At 42.1% G+C, this 20,883-nt stretch overlaps 1 protein-coding gene across 1 annotated transcript; it reads right to left on the minus strand.

Moving 5' to 3' along the window:
• Positions 1 to 1,142: 1,142 nt before the first annotated feature.
• On the minus strand, positions 1,143 to 14,020 carry RFXAP (regulatory factor X associated protein). Its single transcript, XM_069857415.1, has 4 exons — positions 14,016 to 14,020; positions 10,528 to 11,212; positions 5,173 to 5,280; positions 1,143 to 4,840 (listed from the first exon to the last, which is right to left on the minus strand). Exons 1-4 carry the CDS (start codon positions 14,018 to 14,020, stop codon positions 4,730 to 4,732), a joined length of 909 nt encoding a protein of 302 aa, XP_069713516.1. The 3' UTR covers positions 1,143 to 4,729.
• Between the last annotated feature and the right edge of the window lie 6,863 nt (positions 14,021 to 20,883).

The following is a 20,883-nucleotide window of genomic DNA, read 5'->3' on the forward strand; positions in this document are numbered from 1 at the left end:
AAGACCTGTTTTAGGAGCACCTTGGAGTGTCATAATCCTTGATCTGGTGCTCTCCATACACACAGCCCGGCTGAGTAGGGCAAATCGTGTCAATGTGATGGAGGCAGTAGGCTGTAGTTAGATCTGGGAACTGCACTTGCAAAATTACCCTCTGCCTTACTGCAGGACTAATGAGTTCAGCTTTGGGGTAACCATATGAGGACACTATAAGCACATCCACTTTGTGCTCCTCAAGGAGCAGCCTAAACAGAAACTGTACAAGTGAAAGACAGGTTATATATATATATATATAGAGAGAGAGAGAGAGAGGAAATCGCAACAAAACAACTCACTTCATGCATAGGTAAGAAATTGCAGTGTGCAGTAGAAGATGGAATCGGCAGGAGCCTTCAGAGGGACTCATGACTATGAAATCACATTTATAACAGGAACTATGAGTGAGCAAGTGTCTTTCCCTGAAAGTGACAAAGAGGTCAGGTCACCATCAGAAAGGAGCCTGATAGAGTTGGCCCCATTTTGCAGTGGGAAGCGAGATTATGAGAGACTTTAGATCTGTGAATGAAAAGCTGCTCAACCTGGAGGCGTCATTGCAGTCACTGAAACAGAGCTTATTCCTAATGGCACCTCTGGGAGTAGCTTTCTGCAAGGCACAGAAAGCCTGAGTGGGCACCAAGTGTATTTAGCAGAGAGAAATCACGCTGTGTCTCTAGCATAGACAGCTGCATGTTGTGCACCAGCACAAAGCACAGCCCTTGGTCCATACTAATTGCCTCCTCATACGGAGCTCCAGAATGGCCAGGAGCAGCCCGGATCCTGTGACCTGTTCACCCCTACGCTTATCCAAACAGCTTGCCTGGGAGTGCCTTACATTGTTGCTATACTGATGCTGCACTTTTCTGCCAGGGAGATGAGGCATGAAGAGTCCTATCAAGACAAAACCTCCACCTGCACCTGGGTCATGCTTGCAAACTTGGTGCCTGTACAGATAACGAATCTAATCTGCAGGCCACATCTCTCATGCACGGTAGACGTAACCACTGCATCCTCCAGTGTCAGCTACTCTTCCGTTATAGCCAATGAGAACATTTGCAGCTGTTTGTGAACAGTTTTTAGACCTTCAGTCATAGTGTTTTTATTATCCATGGATGCTGCTATTTTATATTCCATGTTAGTATTCAAATAATATTGTATATGAATAGCATAAAAGGAATAGATCAACCAGTTAATAATTTTAAATACAGACCTCATCAGCAAAGAAAAGCTAGGCAAAACTTGGTGAAGTCTGACCCCTTGCACTTTCACAACAGTGCACATATCATGTTTCAAAGTGTTTTTTTAATGCTAAAATACATTATATCTAATGAATTCACAGTTATTCCTATAAGATGCTTTACAAACAAGAGAGCAAGGGAACAAACACATTGATGAGCAGAGATAATGCACATTCAGATAAATTTTCTTTGCTTACTCACACAATTGGTGTTTTTAATTATTTCTACTACTTTCTAAGTACAAGTTAAACATATCATGTCATACTTTCTGCAGATAATTCAGTGTTAGCAACTTAATCTCTCATTTCAATATTGTCTCTGTGATACAAATTGGGCTGAGAAGCGAGACAAGAAAGTGAAGAAACAGACCTTTTAGTGTGGTTCAATGAAGCCAAGTTTTTAAGTTCTACACAGTCAAGGGGCCAGAATGGTGGATTCGAGCAAGGTGTGGGATTCTTGTGTTAAGTATGAGCTGTCACAGAGTGATGCATAAAAGAACCATAAATCATACATAGATTTAATAGCGTCACATCTGTCCGTGAACAATTCTGCCCTCTCTTTTCCATGAGAATCAAGACAAAATGTCTGCACCATTCAGAAGGCAGTATTCTTCATAGTTGTGATATTCCGTACAGCAGTGTAGATCACTGTATGAAGAACTCTATTTGTTCTCTTGCCTCTTGAGAATGAAAAAAAAAATCTCAGACATACTTAGTTTTAGGGACCTGAGAGAGCAGGGCTGCTCAGGGTCCTCTGGTCAGCCCAAGTACTCTATCTCATGCCCTGCTATATCAAGTGCTAATCAAGTGGACATTTTCACAAACATTCCTCCTGCTGCATTCGATTTGAGACATTCTGAAGTCAACATATACAGTCTGATGTTTGAACATTACACTTTTTAACACACTCCATTTACTTTAGATGGAATTATTCTATTGTAAAAGGGATTATTCACGTCTTGTGTTTTACTGTTAATAAAGATATTTCTCATTTAAGAGTTCTTTCCCTTGTGTTGCATTTCTTCTCTTTGAAAGAGATTGGCCTTGAAAAGCTGTAGGTTCCAGTCTGAGCTCCAGGGACTTAAGAAACCACAGCATTTAGAAAGCCCTTATTCATACAAGTCAGTCTTGGGCAAGAGGAATCCTGATATCACTGAGTAACAGGAAGAAGCAACGCTTGCAGCAGAATGGGATGCTAGACACTATAAAATGGACTGAAAATTAATACCACATAAAATCTGTATTTTATAAAGTATATGCATCCCTCACTGGCAGATTTGAAGATTCATGAAGATGGTTCAGCTTACTTCTCAAGGAGGCAGCTCTGATCCAACAGGCAGTTCACGAGCAGCGATGCCACCCTATGACAGAAGCCCTACTTACAGACCAGACTGATATCAGTGGGAGGACAGACATGCAGCTATGCAGGTCTCAAATTACTCAAGAGGAAACAGAGATAGTTGTTACAGAAGTCAGGTTTTAATCTTTCCAAAATTCAGATTTTGTTCTCCAATATCAGAAGCAAGGGAGTAGAAGACACAGTGCTCTTGCAGCCACGTGGGCAATGCTGGGTTCACGCATGGCTTGGGAATCCCACCTGCCACTCTGCCTGAACAGGACAGCCCTGCTACCAGCACACATCTCTGACATATGCACCAGCCTGTCGGGCACTGATACCACAGACCACCAGAAATACAGAGCTGCTCCATGCTGAACATCTCCATGTACACCTTCAGCAAGTTTCATTTGTTCTGAGGTAACCAACTCGATCAGCACTGTCTTAACAAATGTCCCCTGTGTCCCTTTTCTACGGTATGGGTTGGTTTGGTTTTATAAAAAGTAGTTTAATCAGATCTGTTCACCTAAATGCCTTCATAAGCTGACCATTTTAAACAAAAGCAAGTATTTTATTCTACAGTTTCAGCCCACTACAATTTCACATATATTCTGATACATTGAAAAGAGTAATCTGATTTTACTTAAAGCTAAAATTACTTTCTATAATAAGAGCCTTGAAACATAAAACACACCTAGTCTGAGCTAGCCATTCTGATATAGAAAAAAAGCATACAAACTTAACAGAATAAAAAAAAAAACAGGCTTTGGGTTTGTTTTTTAAAGAAAAACAAAGATTTTACTTGTTGGTCCAGAATTTTTGATACAAAGTTTCAATTTCTTTTTCAAAGAACAACTTGCACAATGCTAAACACAATAAATCCCTACTGGACAAGTTCTATACGTACAGAAAGCACAACTTGTAAAAATTAACAACTAATAAATACTCCTGATGAGCTATTACTCAATAGCAGATCAAACTTCTGCAATATCAAAGCAGAACTTTAACAAGCACTTACACCATTCAGATAAACCACATTTCCCAATAGAGCTTAATACAAACCTTTGTTTTGAAAACAAAACATGGGGTTCAAAACTTACATAATATCCCGTTTGGATTCTTAACTAGATCAATTGTAAGTTCATCTAAATTGGCTGAAAACCTGAGAAGTCCAGCATTAGAACTGATAGATATCAGCTGTCTTAACAGATAATTTTTAACTATAATTTTTTTTAGAAAGACTAAATAAAGGAAAAATATATACAATTACATTTTAGTTTTTGAATGCATTTGCTATTATGAGTTAAAAACTTTAAAAATTAATTTAGTCTCGTCTGTAATTAAGTTTTATTTCATGCATAAGAGGTTGGTCCTTACAAATAACTACATAAAACAAGGTCCAAATCTCAGTTGCATACGTTCCACCTGATTCTCCTCCAAAGCATCTTGCTGTTTACCTCTTTTGGAACTTTCAAACACAAGTTTTTATGCTCTGCAGTGACAATGAAGCATTTCAAACCTACTCAACTTGCAGATGACAAATATACAGCAGGAGGATGACCTGATTTGCACTTTTCCAAGCCACTGGATCAAATTCTTGATGGCATGCTTTCTTTGCCTTTAGTTCCAAGATTCTATTGGATATAGGTTTCTCATATCCCTGAGCAACTGGGGACAGGTTAAGTTATGCTGCTGACTGGTTCAAATTCAGGACTTTATTTCACAACTTCCATAGAAAGTAACCGACTTCCTTCAATGATTGTCATCAAAGAGTGACTTGTTTAACAGTAAATCCTTATATAGAAAAATGTTAACTTAGTGGAAGACTTCGGTAGGAAAGGGGTGTACAGCTAAACATTAATATAAACAAATTTTTTTTAAAAAACTAAGCATGAAAATGAAGTATTAAAAAGAATCAAAAAACCAGACGTCTCCAGATACACTCACAAGTTTGCAGACACCCCAGCAGCGCAAAACCTCAAAAGTGCAAACAAGAAACAAGTTACATATTTAACAGCAGCACAGTAGTTTTCCTTGAAACAGATTGTTAGTATTTATATAAAATACACATCCTACTCCTCCTGTAGCACCAGACTCATCAGCCGGTCATTGATCTGTTCCAATTACCCGGGTGCTCCTTGAAACTGTTGCTGCCTTTGTTCCAAAGCCCGCTGACTTAAGAGTTGCTGCTGTTTCTGCAGAAACTGCACTACTTCTGGACTTCTGAGTAGGGACTGTAAGAAAGATAAGGTGGACTTTACTTTGAAGAGTTCACATACATTAAATAGAAACCAGAGTGATTATATTTACAATATAATAACCATGTCTATTTAGTACTACTTAAATACTCAACTTCAATTAACATGGCAGCAATCCTTCAATTAGTAATCTTACTATTCTTGAGGCTGAGAGACAACCTGCTCTGCAGCTTATTTAAATTTGAAGATATGCACATGTACTCTATGATCAATAAAATTATTTTAGTCTTTCACAAGTGTGACAGTTGAACATTACTACACTGCCTTTATTTATTTGAGTTCAAAATCTCTAAGAAAACAAAACTTACCAGCCTCTTTTTATTCAATACTTGTTCTAAAAGAGTAGGTCTTGCTGGGCGATCTCCAATGGATCCTGCTCTCTGTTTTGTAACAGAAACTGATCCTTCAACACTATCCTGTACATTAAATTGAAAAAAAATACGTAAGTGAGACTATAAACCCTGATACAATGATACATTTACTTGGCACTACAGCGAAGTCCCAAGAGTAAAGAATGTTTGCCTCCTTATCTGCAGAGGAAAAGAGCAGCACCAGAATAGAAACATATCTGTTCATGAATTCGCCCCTCCTTTCCACCTCATTTTCACTATTTCATGCAGCTGAGTTAGTCTTAGATACTGCAAAACTAACCAATTAGCTATGGCTAGTTAATGGCTTGAATTTATTTGATTGCACTTCTTAAAAGTTAAGTCATTCACATAAAGCTCAATCTCCAGCCTGCGGGACTGAATGACGTTTAATATTTTTGATTGGGTAGGAATAACAATAATACTTGGATACGTGTAATAGCAAACTAGAACATACATCACAATGCTATTATGAACTTGTCAAAGCTAAAGACAGTAAAAAGGAAGAGAGTAAAATCTGCATGGATTTTTCTTTGTAAGTTTATTCTGGTTTATGTTCAATTGCTAGTCATATGAATTAGACTGTCTTCTAAACAATGTGGCTCTATAATCTGCTCTAGAGAAAACATTCATCACTTTCAAAGTTTCAACCCATGTTAAATCCTATGTGTATTAAATCCACAACTTAATAGCATTTCCATTTATCTGAAGGGGTTCAGACAATAACAACAACAAAATAGCCCAGTATGTTTTACTTCAGATCTATCTACAGAAGTGAAAAAATTAAATAATGAAACTTCTATGCGGAATCTAATCCTGACCCCACAACGGGACAGCATTGTGTGTGGGCCTTGACAGACACCACTGCAAAGAGCACACTAAGTTTAGCACTAAATATTCTGCTTTCTTCTGCAAATTCAGGCTTTAATTTTGTAACATTTAAAGCAACCTGCACTTGCACAAACTGTGAGAAGAAAGCCCACCCTATTTCAACACACAATAATCACTATTTCATATCATAGATCAAAAAGTCATAACCCATCACTACATGAAATGTAGCAGTTGTACACTTCTCACTCTATTTCCTCTTCTGAGCCTGCACAGGTATTTGTGTAGACACATCACGAACTACGCATTATAAATTATTTTAAAAACAGAGATAACAGGGGAAATCTTGTATATAAGTCTAGAATTTACCTGTATCTTGAATACTATGTATAGCTTCTGTTCTCTCATCTTAAAGAGAAGTAGCTACTACAATCAGAGAAGGTTCACAAAACTGCAAGCAACAAGGATGATGAAAGTATGCAACTTTTGTTCTCCGAGTACTCACCCTCATGAGCCAGAAGACAAGGAGGGAGAGCAGAACAAAGCTCCCACAATCCATGAGGAAATGGTTAAAGATCTGCTCAGCCAATTAGACATTCACAAGTCTATGGGTCCCAATGGAATCCACCCAAGGGTATTAAGGAGCTTGCTAAACCCCTTTCCATCATCAACCAGCAATCCTGGCTGACTGAGGAAGTTCCACTTGACTGGAGGCTGGCAGATGTTACACACATTTACAAGAGCCTGGAAGGAGGATCTGGGAAACCACAGGCCTGTCAGTCTGACCTCAGTGCCAGGGAAGCTCACGGAATAGGTCTTGAGTGCTATCACACAGCACACACGAGACAATGGGATGATAAGGCCCAGTAAGCACGGGTTTATGAAAGGCAGGTCCTGCCAAACTAACCTGATAATCTTCTACAACAAGGTGACCTTCTTGTTGGATGAGGGAAAGGCTGTAGATACAGTGTACCTGGACTTCAGTAAAGCCTTTGACACTGTTTCTCACAGTATTCTACTTGAGAAACTGGCTTCCACTGGCCTGAACAGGCATATCCTCTGCTGGGTAAAAAACTGACTGGATGTCTGGGCCCAAAGAGTGATGGTAAATAGAACTAAATTCAGTTGGAGGCCAGTCATAAGTGGTGTCCCCCAAGGGCTCAGTGCTGGGTCCAGTCCTGTTCAACATCCTTATCAATGACAAGGATGAGGGGATCGAATCTACCCTTAATAAGTTTGTGGATGACAATAAGCTGGGTGGAAGTGTTGATCTGCTTGGGGGTAGGGAGGCTCTATAAAGGGATCTCAACAGGCTGGATTAATGGGCCCAGAACAACGGGATGAGGTTTAACATGGCCAAATGCCAGGTCCTGCACTTGGGCACAACAACCCTGTGCAGCACCACAGGCTTGGGGAAGAGTGGTTGGAAAGCTGCCTGGCAGATAAGAACCTGGCAGTATTGGTCGACAGCTGACTGAACATGAGCCAGCTGTGTGCCCAGGTGGCCAAGAAGGCCAATGGCATCTTGGCTTATATCAGAAACAGCATGGCCAGCAGGACCAGGGCAGTGATTCTACCCCTGTACTCAGCACTGGTGAGGCCACATCTCCAATACCATGTTCAGTTTTGGGCCTCTCACTACAAGAAAAACACTGAGGTTCTGGAGTGTGTCCAGAGAAGCTGGTGGGGGAGGGGAGGGGAGGGGAGGGGAGGGGAGGGGAGGGGAGGGGAGGGGAGGGGAGGGGAGGGAGGGGAGGGGAGGGGAGGGGAGGGGAGGGGAGGGGAGGGGAGGGGAGGGGAGGGGAGGGGAGGGGAGGGGAGGGGAGGGGAGGGGAGGGGAGGGGAGGGGAGGGGAGGGGAGGGGAGGGGAGGGGAGGGGAGGGGAGGGGAGGGGAGGGGAGGGGAGGGGAGGGGAGGGGAGGGGAGGGGAGGGGAGGGGAGGGGAGGGGAGGGGAGGGGAGGGGAGGGGAGGGGAGGGGAGGGGAGGGGAGGGGAGGGGAGGGGAGGGGAGGGGAGGGGAGGGGAGGGGAGGGGAGGGGAGGGGAGGGGAGGGGAGGGGAGGGGAGGGGAGGGGAGGGGAGGGGAGGGGAGGCTGAGGGGTGACCTTATCACTGTCTACAACTACCTGAAAGGAGTTTGTAGAGAGGTGGATGCTGGTCTCATTTCCCACGTAATAGAGCAAGAGGTAATGGCCTAAAGCTGCACCAGAGGAGGTTCATATAGGACATTAGGAAAAACATCACCACAAGGGTTATCAGGCACTGTAACAGGCTGCCCAGGGAGGTGATTGAGTCACCATCCCTGGAGGTATTTAAAAGATAGGCAGACGAAGTGCTTAGGGATTTCATAGTAGACAGGTATGGTTGGACTTGATGATCTTAATGGTCTTTTTCAACTAAGGGATTCTATGATTCTGACTTTTTACTGGGAAACAGGCATGCTACACCTTTTCACTGTGGGAAGGAAACAACTTAGATACAAACCTACCAAGTAAGCATCATACACTGAATATAAATTAGTTCTGCACTGTCTTCTAACATAAACACTAACTGGAAGATTTAAGTTAACAGCAGTCGGGTTAAAAAACAAGATCATTCAAACCAGGCATCACATCTGAGAAACTAGCAGAGGATAATGAATGATAAGAATTTACAGGGGTTCAACAAAATTCCAGAAAAGTGCATGGAACAGACATCATCCAGAGCTATAAAATACACCAGAAAACCCCCACTTGTCCGAGGTAGTCCTTTGAGCTGAAAGGGAAAGAAGCTGGGAGAACAGTCCCTAGCAGCAGCCTTTTTCTTATGCAGCTGATACATGGCACCTTTACAGCTAGACAAAAAAGATTCCTTGGTGCAAAACCCAGTATGGTTACTACTATATTTGTATGGAGAAAAACAGGAAAAGGGAAGCTTTTTGACAGTTAGTTTGCAATTAGATATGTTCCCAGCCACACAACTCCTGAGCCAGCTTTGTTGACAACTAAGCATTGCTTTTAGTAGGAACGCCAGTCTGCCAGGTAATATTTTTTTCCTTTCAACAACCACTACTTTATATTTGTCCCTTCAAGCACAAACTGGCCGGCACCTTCAAAAGTAAAGCCATTTCCCTCTTTCTAGCTCATCTAAATACAAGGCCTTAAATGCTAACTGAGTACAAGCAACCTTCAGAAGGTATGTTATCTTGGCTAAGTCACAAATTTTAGAAATAAAAACTAAGAAGCTGAATGTTGGCATTAATTTTGTCACAGACAGCATCTCCCCCATCTACACAATACACATAAATTTACAAAAGTAAATGTGAACTGTTACTAGTCTGAATATTTAACTGCCATCTAATGGAAAAAGTCACCAAGATACGTGCTTTTAAGAACCTACACAACGGATTTTGATACACAATATAACCTGACAGCTAACAGACTTCATTACTTTAAACCCCCACTTTTTGCACCAGCTAGGCAGGACAACTGACATCTCTCTTAGAACTGTAATTTCATCTTTCCTCCAGTGAAACACACACATGTTGCACAGTGATGCATCTTTTTGCAAGATTTTTCTTCTCAGTAATTTTCTGGTACAGTTGTAGATTGCTACAGTTTATACTGGAGCAGAAAAAAAGAAACAGAGCAATCCCAGGCCCGCCCTTCCCTGCCGGTATTGGAGACCTCCTCCCCTTCCTCCGAACAGAAAGGTCACTATCACTAGATTGGAAAGGACCTCCAGGATCACCAAGTCCAACCATTCCTATCAAACACTAAACCATGCTCCTCAGCACCTCATCCACCCATCTTTTAAATATCTCCAGGGAATGTGACTCCACCACCTCCCTGGGCAGCCTGTTCCAGTGCCCAATGACCCTTTCCATGAGAAATTTATTTCTGATGTCCAGCCTGAACCTCCCCTGGCAGAGCTTGAGGCCATTCCCCCTTGTCCTGTTCCCCATCACTCGGGAGAAGAGTCCAGCTCCCTTCTGTCTGCACCCTTCTTTTAGGTAGTTGTAGAGAGTAGTAACGTCTCCCCTCAGCCCTCTCTTCTCAAGGCTAAACAGCCCCAGCTCTCTCAGCCGCTCCTCGTGAGACTGGTTCTCCAGGCCCTTCATCAGCTTCGTTGCTCTTCTCTGGACTCGCTCCAGAGCCTCAACATCCTTCCGATTCCACCTGACAGCATCCCGTTCTCCCGGGAAGCCCCGGTTGCCGAGGACAGGTTTAGACAGTTTGAGGGGTAGATTTAGACTAGACATAAGGAAGAATTTTTTCACAATGACGGCGGTGAGGTACTGGCACAGGTTGCCCAGGGAACCTGTGGCTGCCCCATCCCTGGAGGTGTTCACGGCCAGGCTGGACGCGGCCTTGGGCAGCCTGGTCTAGCGGGATGTCCCAGCCCATGGCAGGGGGGTTGCAACTGGATGATCCTTAAGATCCCTTCCAACCCAAACTGTTCGATGGTTCTATGAGCCCCCGCGCCTCACCTCTGCCCGGGGTCCGCCCCCCGCTGCCACCGCCCCGCCGCCTCCCAGCGCCTGGTCGTTCTTCTTGCGTTTGTACTTGTCCTTGTAGATCTTGTTGCGGTGGCGTTTGCACATCCAGGGCTTGCGCTGCTTCACCACCTGCGTGGTGGTCTCGCTGCAGCCCTGGTAGGTGCAGCTCTTGCAGCCGCCGCCCGCCGCCGCTTCCCCGCTCGAAGCCGCCGCCTCCTCCTCCTCCAGCTCCTCCGGGCTGGCCGTGCTTTCGCCGCCCGCCGCCTCGGCCTCCTCCCCCGCCTCGGCCTCGCCGTCGCCGCCCCCGCCCAGCTCGTAGAACACCATGAGGCCGCCGGTACCGGGGGGCGGCGGCGGGTCGGCGCCCGGCAGCGCGCCCCCCGCCGCCTCCTCGCCGCCGCCGCACGGCTGCATCACGAGCAGCGCGAGCTGCTGCGGCGGCGAGGAGGAGGACGAGGAGGCGGAGGAGGAGGAGGGAGCGGCGGCGGGACTGGCCCGCAGAGCGCCGCTCGCAGAGGCCGCCGTGCCCGCCGCCCGCGGGGCCTCGGCCCGCGCCGCCCGCCGCGCATGCGCCCTGCTGGCCGGGAGGGCGGAGGGGGAGGCGCCATCTTGTCGGGCGCAGGGCGGGAGTGGGCGCGGCTGGGCCGGGTCACGTGACTGGCGGTGCGGAGGGGAGCTGGAGGCGGGGGGTCAGCAGGTGGGGGGTCTTGGATCATCGAGTCCAGGCGTTCCTGCCTGCCACTAAACCGTGTCCCTAAGCACTTCATCTACCCGTGTTTTAAATATCTGCAGGGATGGTGACTCAAGCACCCCCTGGGCAGCCTGTTCCAGTGCTTGATAACACTTTTGGTGAAAATTTTCCTAATGTCTAATCTGAACCTCCCCTGGTGCAGGTTGAGGCCATGTCCTCTCATTCTGTCACCTATCACTCGGGAGAAGAGACCAACACTCACCTCTCTGCAGCCTCCTTTCAGGTGGTTGTAGAAAGCAATAAGGTCTCCCCTCAGCCTCCTCCAGGCTGAACAACCCCAGTTCCCTTAGCCACTCACCATAAGACTTGTTCTCCAGCCCCTTCACCAGCCTTGTTGCTCTTTTCTGGATGTGCTCCAGGACCTCAATGCCTTTCTTGTAGTGAGGGTCCAAAAACTGAGCACAGTGCTTGAAGTGCAGTCTCACCACTGATGAGGACAGGGGGTAGAATCACTGTCCTGGTCCTGCTGGCCATGCTGTTTCTGATATAAGCCAAGATGCCATTGGCCTTCTTGGCCACCTGGGCACACAGCTGGCTCATGTTCAGTCAGCTGTCGACCAGGTTCTTATCTGGCCAGGTTCTTATCTGCCAGGCAGCTTTCCAACCACTCTTCCCCAAGCCTGTGGTGCTGCACAGGGTTGTTGTGCCCAAGTGCAGGACCTGGCATTTGGCCTTGTTAAACCTCATCCCGTTGGTCTCAGCCCAGCGGTGCGAGCCTCCCTACCCTCAAACAGATCCACTCTTCCTCCCAGTTTAGTGTCATCTGTGAACCCACCGAGGGTACATTCAATGCCTTCATCCAGATCATTGATAAAGATATTGAACAGGACTGGACTCAGCACTGAGCCGTGGGGGACACCACTTGTGACTGGCTCCAGCTGGATTGAACTCCATTTTCCACAACTCTCAGAGGGCAGCCCAGTCCTCTGAGGAGTCCCCTGGGATTTTGTGTTGAAGCTGTACCGGCTGCACTGTCATGAAGCCCTTCTGTCTTCCCAAGTGCAAAGAACCTCCATGTGGTCATGTCACAGCCACCAGTGCAGTGTGGCCCTGTCAGCTTGCTCAGCTCCATGGCCTGCTGTGGTATTGTTATGGCAATACTAGACCCAAACTGTCCAGACACTGATGTCTGTGGGTACTGCCCCTGTGCTCTGCTTGTGTCCTCATTCTCCAGGCATTACCAGCTCGAGAGTGGGGACAACAGGGTGCAGTTTGGCTTATTCCCTACTTCTTCCTTGTATGGCCTTCAGCTCACCATTACTCTTGTAGCTTCCCATTTGTTGATCCTTGCCCTTTATTTCCTTCATTTGCCCATCATTCTCTCCTAAGTTCACTCCTACACAGCTCTTTGGACACTTTTTCCTATTCCAGGGTTCATCTGAGCAACTAAGATCATCTTCACCTAACTCGTACCATTAAGAACAGTTTATTCTTAAGTATACATCTTTATTCTGCAATGTAAATGAATGCTGCATCCATAATCTCAGCCAGTTTTGTCTTACACTTTATTCCAATAAATGCAACTATAAGATCCACCTTCAGTTGTCCTTCTACTTGCTGCAGGCACTGAATTTTCCTCACTCCTGCAAAGAAGTCTCACAGACCTCCATTTCCTTGACCACTTCTGTTTGCCCTCCGTTTTTCTTACCTCCTTGCTCTCTGCATGGTCTTACCTTTCTCATTGCATCTTCATCCCATATTAAAGAAATGCTGCTGACCCAATTTTTCTCTGACAATTACCACAGTTCCTTTTTCCTGTCATTAAGGTAAATGATATTGCTGCTTATGCTTGTAGCCATTCTGTTTCACCCTTGACCATGCCATAATATAGTTCTCCCTCACTTGTCAAAATAGCTAATGCAGAATAGTCCTAGACAAATCACAGTGAACTGAGTAACTCTGTCCTTGTGGTCTTTGACTCTCCAGACACCCTTAAGATAGGTGAGGTGACTCCCAGCCCTACTGTTTAAGCTGGAACCACAGGCTATTTCTTTGTTGATAGCAAAGACTCCCTCTCCTCATACCTGCCTCAATGCCTTTTCATCTCTGCTAGAGCCATGCTGGGATGACTTACAAGACCCTGTCGTTAGGACTCAGCCTTGCATCTCTGCCAGTAGTGAAACATCTGAGAATTACATACAGCTTTGTTGTCCTCCTGCCTCTTAACCTTTTAGATGTGAGCTTCTTGAGGCTGAGGAATATTTCCAGAATGAAGGTTTCCAAGCAAACGTTCTGCTGCGAACTCCCTCTCTTCTTCTGTCAGGTGGAATCTATCTCAGAAATCCTGGTAACAGACAAGGATCTCATCAGAGAGCATGCCTGGATGCGTACTTCAGATCCTTATTTCTTGTTTTCCTCATCTGATGAAAAAAGAACAACAACCCACCCCCCCCGAAAACTAACAATACCCTACAAAGATATAGAGGGGGTTAATTAGTTAGCAAATAGATTTGGCATTTAATGAGCCTATTACCGGACTGCAATGTAAAGTATTATACAATTCTTTTCACCCCAGATCCTTATAATCTGCTTGCTTGAGGGCATAAAAACATAAATAGGAATTAAATTAGTGGCAGTTAACGAATGAAGCTCTTTTTAAAAAGCTGACATTGATGCTGTTTTTTTCTGCCTGATTTGCTCCAAAAAAAAAAAGAAACATTGTGATGGAAAAGAAATCAAGAAAAGTATTAGCTTCCTTGGGCTGCATTCCTGGCAATTTAGTCTGTACGTCATTGCCGTCCAGCCAGGGGCAGCTGCATCATGTTTTGCCTTCCCAGGTGCAATTAAGAGGACATGCCAAATGTGGTTATTGAAATCTAATAAGTTCATTTGTCCTTAGGCTGACAGCTTGTTGTTTAAATAGATTTTGTAATTTTCTGCTGTCTCTTTAATTTGTGTTGGTGATATAGTTCATTTTAATGTTCTAGATTTCTGTGCTAGTTCTTAATATCCAGTTCTTAATTGTCTTGGGAAACAATATGTATTAAAGAAACAGATACAGGATAAGATTCGGGAAGGTAATCATCATTGGAGAGGCTGATCTGTTCTATTTACAGACCAAGACAGTACTAATGATTAGAGCTGTGGTAATATTTTCAAATTGTGAAAGTTACTTCAGCATTTTTCTATGAGTGATCATATGAATTCTGTTGACTCAATGTCTATCTATCTGTCTATCTGTCTTCCTCGTAGAACTGCATTTGCCTTTATCATGTGATTTAAGAGCACAGGCCATATTAAGAACTTCTGTGAGTAGTAGGTCTATGAAATTCATACATCCAGTCTTGTAATATCTCTACAGAGAGAATGCAACCTAAATACAAATTATATGCTAACCTTATTGCTGTGTTATAAAATGAAAAAATCGAGTCCGGGACAGGATCTGAGTTTTTAAGAGAGCCATGAAGGGTTCTTGAAAGATACAAGGGAAAGAGACTGCTGGAGGAAGCTGAGAACTAATAATTTTTAAAGTGCTTCTCTTTATAAGCACATAATTTGATAAGAGAAGCAAAATGTGAGTATGCAGTCAAGAGAGACTTTTATATTTATCGTATCACTTAGCAATCTATCCATTTATTCCTCCTACCTGTTCCCTGGATTCAAGTCAAATTGCACTGTTATGCAGTCAAGGAAAGGTTCAAAAGCTCAGCAGCCTCTAAATAGATCTCCCCTCAGAGGAAGGCAAGGTGTGGAGTGATCAATATGATCAATGATATGGATTTACAGATGGTAACGAGTGCTGAAGTCTTACAGTGAATAGCAAAGCTATGTAAACTACTTTAAACTATCATAGTTGGTTCGATAAAACTTAATATTCAGGTAAGTGTACAAAATCATGGTGTCAATTTTGTCAAATCTTATAAACATCACTTTTTACTCTGTTCAGTATTTCTATTTCCCAACAATACTAGGAAGTTAGAAACTTGTTAGGCTTTATGAATTATACACAGATTTATTTTTGCAAATCATGGAAATAAAATCCCCTAAATAAACAGAGGTTTGATTTTCATTATGGATATATATTCTGGTTTTAGTATATGTGTGACATAAAATGGCCATCAGAAATAGGTTTCTTTCCCCAGACCCATCTCATTTTGCATGGTTACCTTTGTAGCATGACAACAGGTAAATTAACTGAGTCTGCTGGAAGTAAGTGTCCCCTTTTGCTTATTTACATTTAATTAGACATAAATTAACTGGCTTATAAATAAAAATAGCATCCACAGGATAATAAAACCAGTCAAAAATAGATCTCAATAAAAGCATGCAGGAGCGGAGTTAGAATATGCCTTGAACCTCACATTGGTCATTTATTATCCTCTGTGATCTCAAAAGCTTTAGTTATTAGAACACGTCTAAATCTGAGAACAGTGTTTCTCTGAGTTTTTTTTCAGTTGCGGAAGTTGGCTTTATCTGGAGCCTATCTTATTAGTCTAGGTCATTTCTATTCACAAAGAATGGATGGGTGTTTATTGCTTTTAGCACCTGAGCAGAATCAGTGTCATTATGGATGTTCCCCTCCCTTGTAAAAGCAGCATCCTTGAAAGTGTCCTGAGATATCTCCTATTCTGTGTGAGTCATTATTTATGCCTTTATAGTGCTGAATAGTTATCACCTTGGCAGAGGTCAATATCTGCTAATTCTAGTTATCACTGTTTCACAGATTGATTCCTTCTCAATCTAAGTAATTCGATTCATGCCTGCTTTGAAATAACACCCCAGAAGATCTCTCTCCTCATAGCCAAGGAAGCGTGAATAACAGAGAAGAATTTTTTTGCCATGGCAAAAGAAAGCATAGTCACTCTGTTTAATGAAGCAGTAAACATAAATAATGCGATAAACTTACAAAACTAAAAAAAAAAAATGTAATTATCTCAGTTTTAGACTATGAAATATTCTCTTCCACTAGAAACTGAGAGAGTGAGAGAACCTCGCTTATTAAGGAAGTTAAAACTAGATGGAAGCAGAGCTCTAGATAAGAGAAACAATCCTCTGTTGGCAGGGAAATGCATCAGACAAGCTGCTCTGTCTGTTGCTAACATCTGTGACTGCCAAATATAAGCAATTCATACCTGTATCTGAATGCCAGCATCTTTTTTGTCCTTCTTTTTTTTTTTTATAACAATTGGTAAAGTTGCTCATTTTTTTTGACCTTAGTACTGATATTCTTTATTCTTTCATGATCTAAAGGCGTCATGCCTTGGGGTCACTCCTACTGTACAGTTACTCACACCAGTTGTGTTCTGAGTAGTCTTTTCTCGCTTAAATCAAGCAATGAAGTATTTCCTGTATAGTTCCCATAAGCAGGTTTTGCATGTCACTTCAAGAAGTTTGAAGATTTATTTCTGGCATAGTTATTTGGGCACCAAAAATTTATATTTTCTATTTTTGGATTAATACCACAGATTTCTTACGTGTAAATGTTATGAAAAGTGTCTAGTTCTTCTGAAAGTTGTGAGTCACACTTGAGAGTCCCCTTTGTGGATGGGGATGGCTCTGACACATTAACAAGGATTTCTTTCTTGAACTGGAACTATTTTTGCATACTTTCCTATCACTTAGTTGAAACCATGAAGTAGCAACTTAAGAAATTCTTCCACACAGTCACAGGGGGGTTTCTGGTTTGTTTTTTGATATGAAGTTAGGGATTTTTGTTTTGATTTTTTTCTGTTTAAGCCATTATTCTTTAAAAAGTACAAGAATCTCAATCCCCCTTTTTTTTTTCTTGTACTGCAGTGATGAAGACAGCACCCATTCTTGGAGAAAGAGAAGGACAGAGGCGCAGAATGTTCCTGACATAGGGAAGTCAAAATGCCCTAGTTAATGAAATTGCATGTTAAGAACTGTCAATGAGTAAGATTTGTAGGCTCCTCATTTTCATGCTTTGCTAGCCCTCTCTTCTCCTTTACACAAAATCAGGAGAAAAAACTGTTGAATTCATGGCCTTTTAACTCTTTTGTTGTATTCTGGTCAAGAACCTATTCCTGTTCTTCTTGAAATGCTTGGCAAATACAGGTAGAAAGAGAGTTCCTATGGAAGAACTTCAGTATGATCAGATTCAGACTATCAGAGATCAAAAAGAGACTCATTTTTGCCAGAGACAGGGGAAAGAATTAGCACTCTGCAGGACTGAGGGTTGGCTTGAATCTCAGAAAATAACAAATCTGTGCTTGAGAATATATTTATTTTTTCCCTTCTCAGACTGATCTTACAAGACTTGTATATTTAAGAAAAGGAATAACATTTTCTAGACAAGTATGTTGTCTTCATAATGCGTGCGTGCAGCTGTTCTCAGTCTTTCATCTTGACAATCAAGATCATGTCTAATTTGGACCTGAATGCCTGCCTGCAAGCATCCAGGATTAACAGCTTGTTGGAAAGCCCTTGGGGACACACCTGTTTTCCAAGTCATTCAATTAAACCTGGATGTTTAAGTAGTCAAATTATGAAGGGGTCTGGGCCCAGACTTCCAAGCTGGATCAAGTTGGTTCCAAATACAGGAACCTGAGACCACCCTCAGAGGGCTCAAATGGAGTCATTATAGCCTACCAGAGTACGGCTTAGTCATTTGCTGATATCTCTTAATTCTGGTTGCCTTTGTTCTTCTTCTTTTTTGAATGATCTAGGGCCAGATTCTTGGTTAGTTGCTAGATGCCCTGGGGCTACTACTTCACAAGAAACATTTTTCTCATTGAGTTTTTTTGGTCTTATCATGCAACATTACCTGAAAAAATCGTGTCAATGTTTACCACATTGGCATTCCGGCTACATACACCTAATTCAGGTGTTTCTGGAGGCATATCACAGACTTTATTGTACTTCAGCATCAAAAGCCGTTTCTAGGCAAAAGAGCTTCATGTATTTTCAGAAGCTTTTGGTGAACCCAGAAGTCCCCGTAGCTTGCCAACCCATTTGGCTGAGGCCCATCTGTTTCTGTATAATTCTTATCCGTTCCACCCAAAGGATAAATGTGATACATGGGCTGAACTTCTCCCATTTAGGATCACTGGCCTGACTATTCAGTAGACATTCAGACTTTGTTCAGATCCTGGTTATTATTTTAAAAGAAGCTACTGTCATACAGAAAGCTAGAAGTTAATTCGATCACTGTAGACTTAATGGCTCTGCTGAATAATGCTACTGAATGCATTCTTTGTCAGAATAATTAGTCAAAAAATTCTGACAACATCTAAATGTCCCTCATTATATTGCAACTGTTATGCAGTGCTATGACATAAAGGTGATATTTCCTTATTATGTACTTTTCACAGAAATGTTTTGATGAAGACGATTTTATTCCAAGTAATGTGCTAAAGTTGACTAAGGACTAAGTAATTCTTGCTAGGCTCTTTCTTCTCAATAAAGAATTATAAGTCACATTTAGAAACATGTAAAAGTCTGAAAACTGTAAATCTATTCCTCTGTGCTTCACTTTGGCACTGCCACTGCACCTAGATGTTCTTGCCCTCTTCTTTATCCTGAAATGAGGAGGGCCAGTAGCTTCAGGCCACTGCTTTGAGGATAAAGCTAATTGACAGACTGTGGTGTAAGTAGTACACAGATGCTGATTTTGGACTTCATTAGTGGTGATGAAAAATCTAAATGCTGTGCTTTAGATAATGAACACAAGCTGGAAGTTTAGGTCATTGTGGTCCTCTCAAACTGCTTGTACTGGAAAAGATTTTTAGATGCAGATATTCTAGATGTTACACTCTGCTCTCTCATCTGTTTTAAACAGGCAATATTGGTTTGATTTTTTAAAAAACAATATTAATAAAGTGAACCTATGTCTATATACGGTTGTTTACTATCTAGTATGAGGGGCTGCTAATTGCCAAATTCATAGAATCATAGAATGTCCTGAGTTGGAAGGGACTCCCAAGGATCATTGAGTCCAACTCCACTCCCTGCATAGGACAACCCCAACATTCACACCATATGTCTGAGAATGTTATCCAAATGCTTCTTGAATATTGCCAGGCTTGACTTCACTACCCTCTGGATGAAGAACCTTTTCCTAATATCCAAACTAAACCTCCCCTGGCATATCTCTCAAAGCCTCAGCATCCACACTGAAACCTGTAAGATTAAAGTCAACCCTGCCAGTTTCCACAGCTATGAAATTACAACTGAAAGCAGAATTTGGACCAACATGCCGTTTATTTGTTGTCAGTCTCTTCTGTGACTCGAGCCTTACTGTCAGAGAAATGACAATGCCTTTACTTAGTCCGGCAGTGTCTCGAAGATCTATCTTGCTTGTACAAAAAAAAGAAAAAGAAACATTAGTAAAAAAATCAGTTACCACTGCCTACTGCAATGATATCCCTGAAGGCTAATTATTTATTTTACTGTGTTTAGTCCTCTTAGTTTGCCCATGACCTGAATCTCTTGTTGCAAGTGCGAATGTGTCAGATGTATGCAGTGACGTGACCAGTTACAGCTGTGTTTGGCCTATTTCCTCTGGCATCAGACAGGAGCTTGTATATAATGTCCTTAATTTCTTGGTAACTGGCTGAGAGGCAAGACAGCCAGTATTACTTAGTGTATTAATCTAATCCATGAGAGTTGCTCTTTAACCCATGTCTAGCCTCATTAGTCTTATCCACTTCTTTACTCCCATGTAATAAAGATTCTATCTAAAGTAATGGTCTTTCAAGCACATCCCAGTCAGGCAGATCAACAAAACTTCTGATCTTTTAACAGTTTGTTCTATAAAAAAATGCATCATCTGATTATATTAAAAGTGTTTAATACCAAGCAGGAGGGGGTTCAGACCATCAGTGCTAAGACATTGTTAAACTTTCTAAAAACTAGAGACAGCCATTTTCTTACCTGAGAAAGTAAGTATTCCTTAGTGCCAGATTCGGAAAAGAAGAGTTAATCACAGAGTTAAAAACAGGTGGACTAGTTACAAAGAATAATTGCAGTCACTGTGGAAAAAAAGATTGCCCTAAACAGTAATTATAAAAATAAGTAATTATAAAAATAAGTAATTATAAAAACACATACTACACATAAACATGCACAACGTGTACAAGAGTTAATTTTTAAAACAGAAAAAGTTGTGTGCAAAATTTTATTAAAAACAAAAAGAAAATAATTGATTTAAAAGAAATATTTTTTAGACGGTTAAAAAGGACAGTTTCAGTCTGTGAGAAGGGACGTTTTCGGCTTAGAGTGAGTCTTGGAACAGTAGTGAAACCAGGGCAAGATTTGTTAACAAAAAATTGTTTATAATGAAAAATAGGTAAGGAGCAATGGCCAAAAATGAATATAAAATCATGACATGTTGAAAAATTGCTAAAGAATGTTAGCATCATGTTGAAAAATGAGAAGCTGAAGATTATTAGATTACTAAATGGAAATGATAAAGTTATTATTAAGGAAAAAGTAGAAGTTTAATATTGTTTTTGTTAATTAGTTGGAAAATGTACCATGTCTTTTTTTTCCCCTCTTTTTTCCATTATAAAAGGAAACGAAAAGTATTTCCCAGCTCAATAGCAATTTAGGAGGATATTAAATATCTGCAAAAGAAAAATTCTGCTAAGTCTACAAACCTGTGTAATTTGTACCCAGAGACCTGATGAGCTGGCCAG

This window comes from Phaenicophaeus curvirostris, chromosome 1 (assembly GCF_032191515.1).
Source record: "Phaenicophaeus curvirostris isolate KB17595 chromosome 1, BPBGC_Pcur_1.0, whole genome shotgun sequence".
Classification (NCBI taxonomy): domain Eukaryota; kingdom Metazoa; phylum Chordata; class Aves; order Cuculiformes; family Cuculidae; genus Phaenicophaeus; species Phaenicophaeus curvirostris.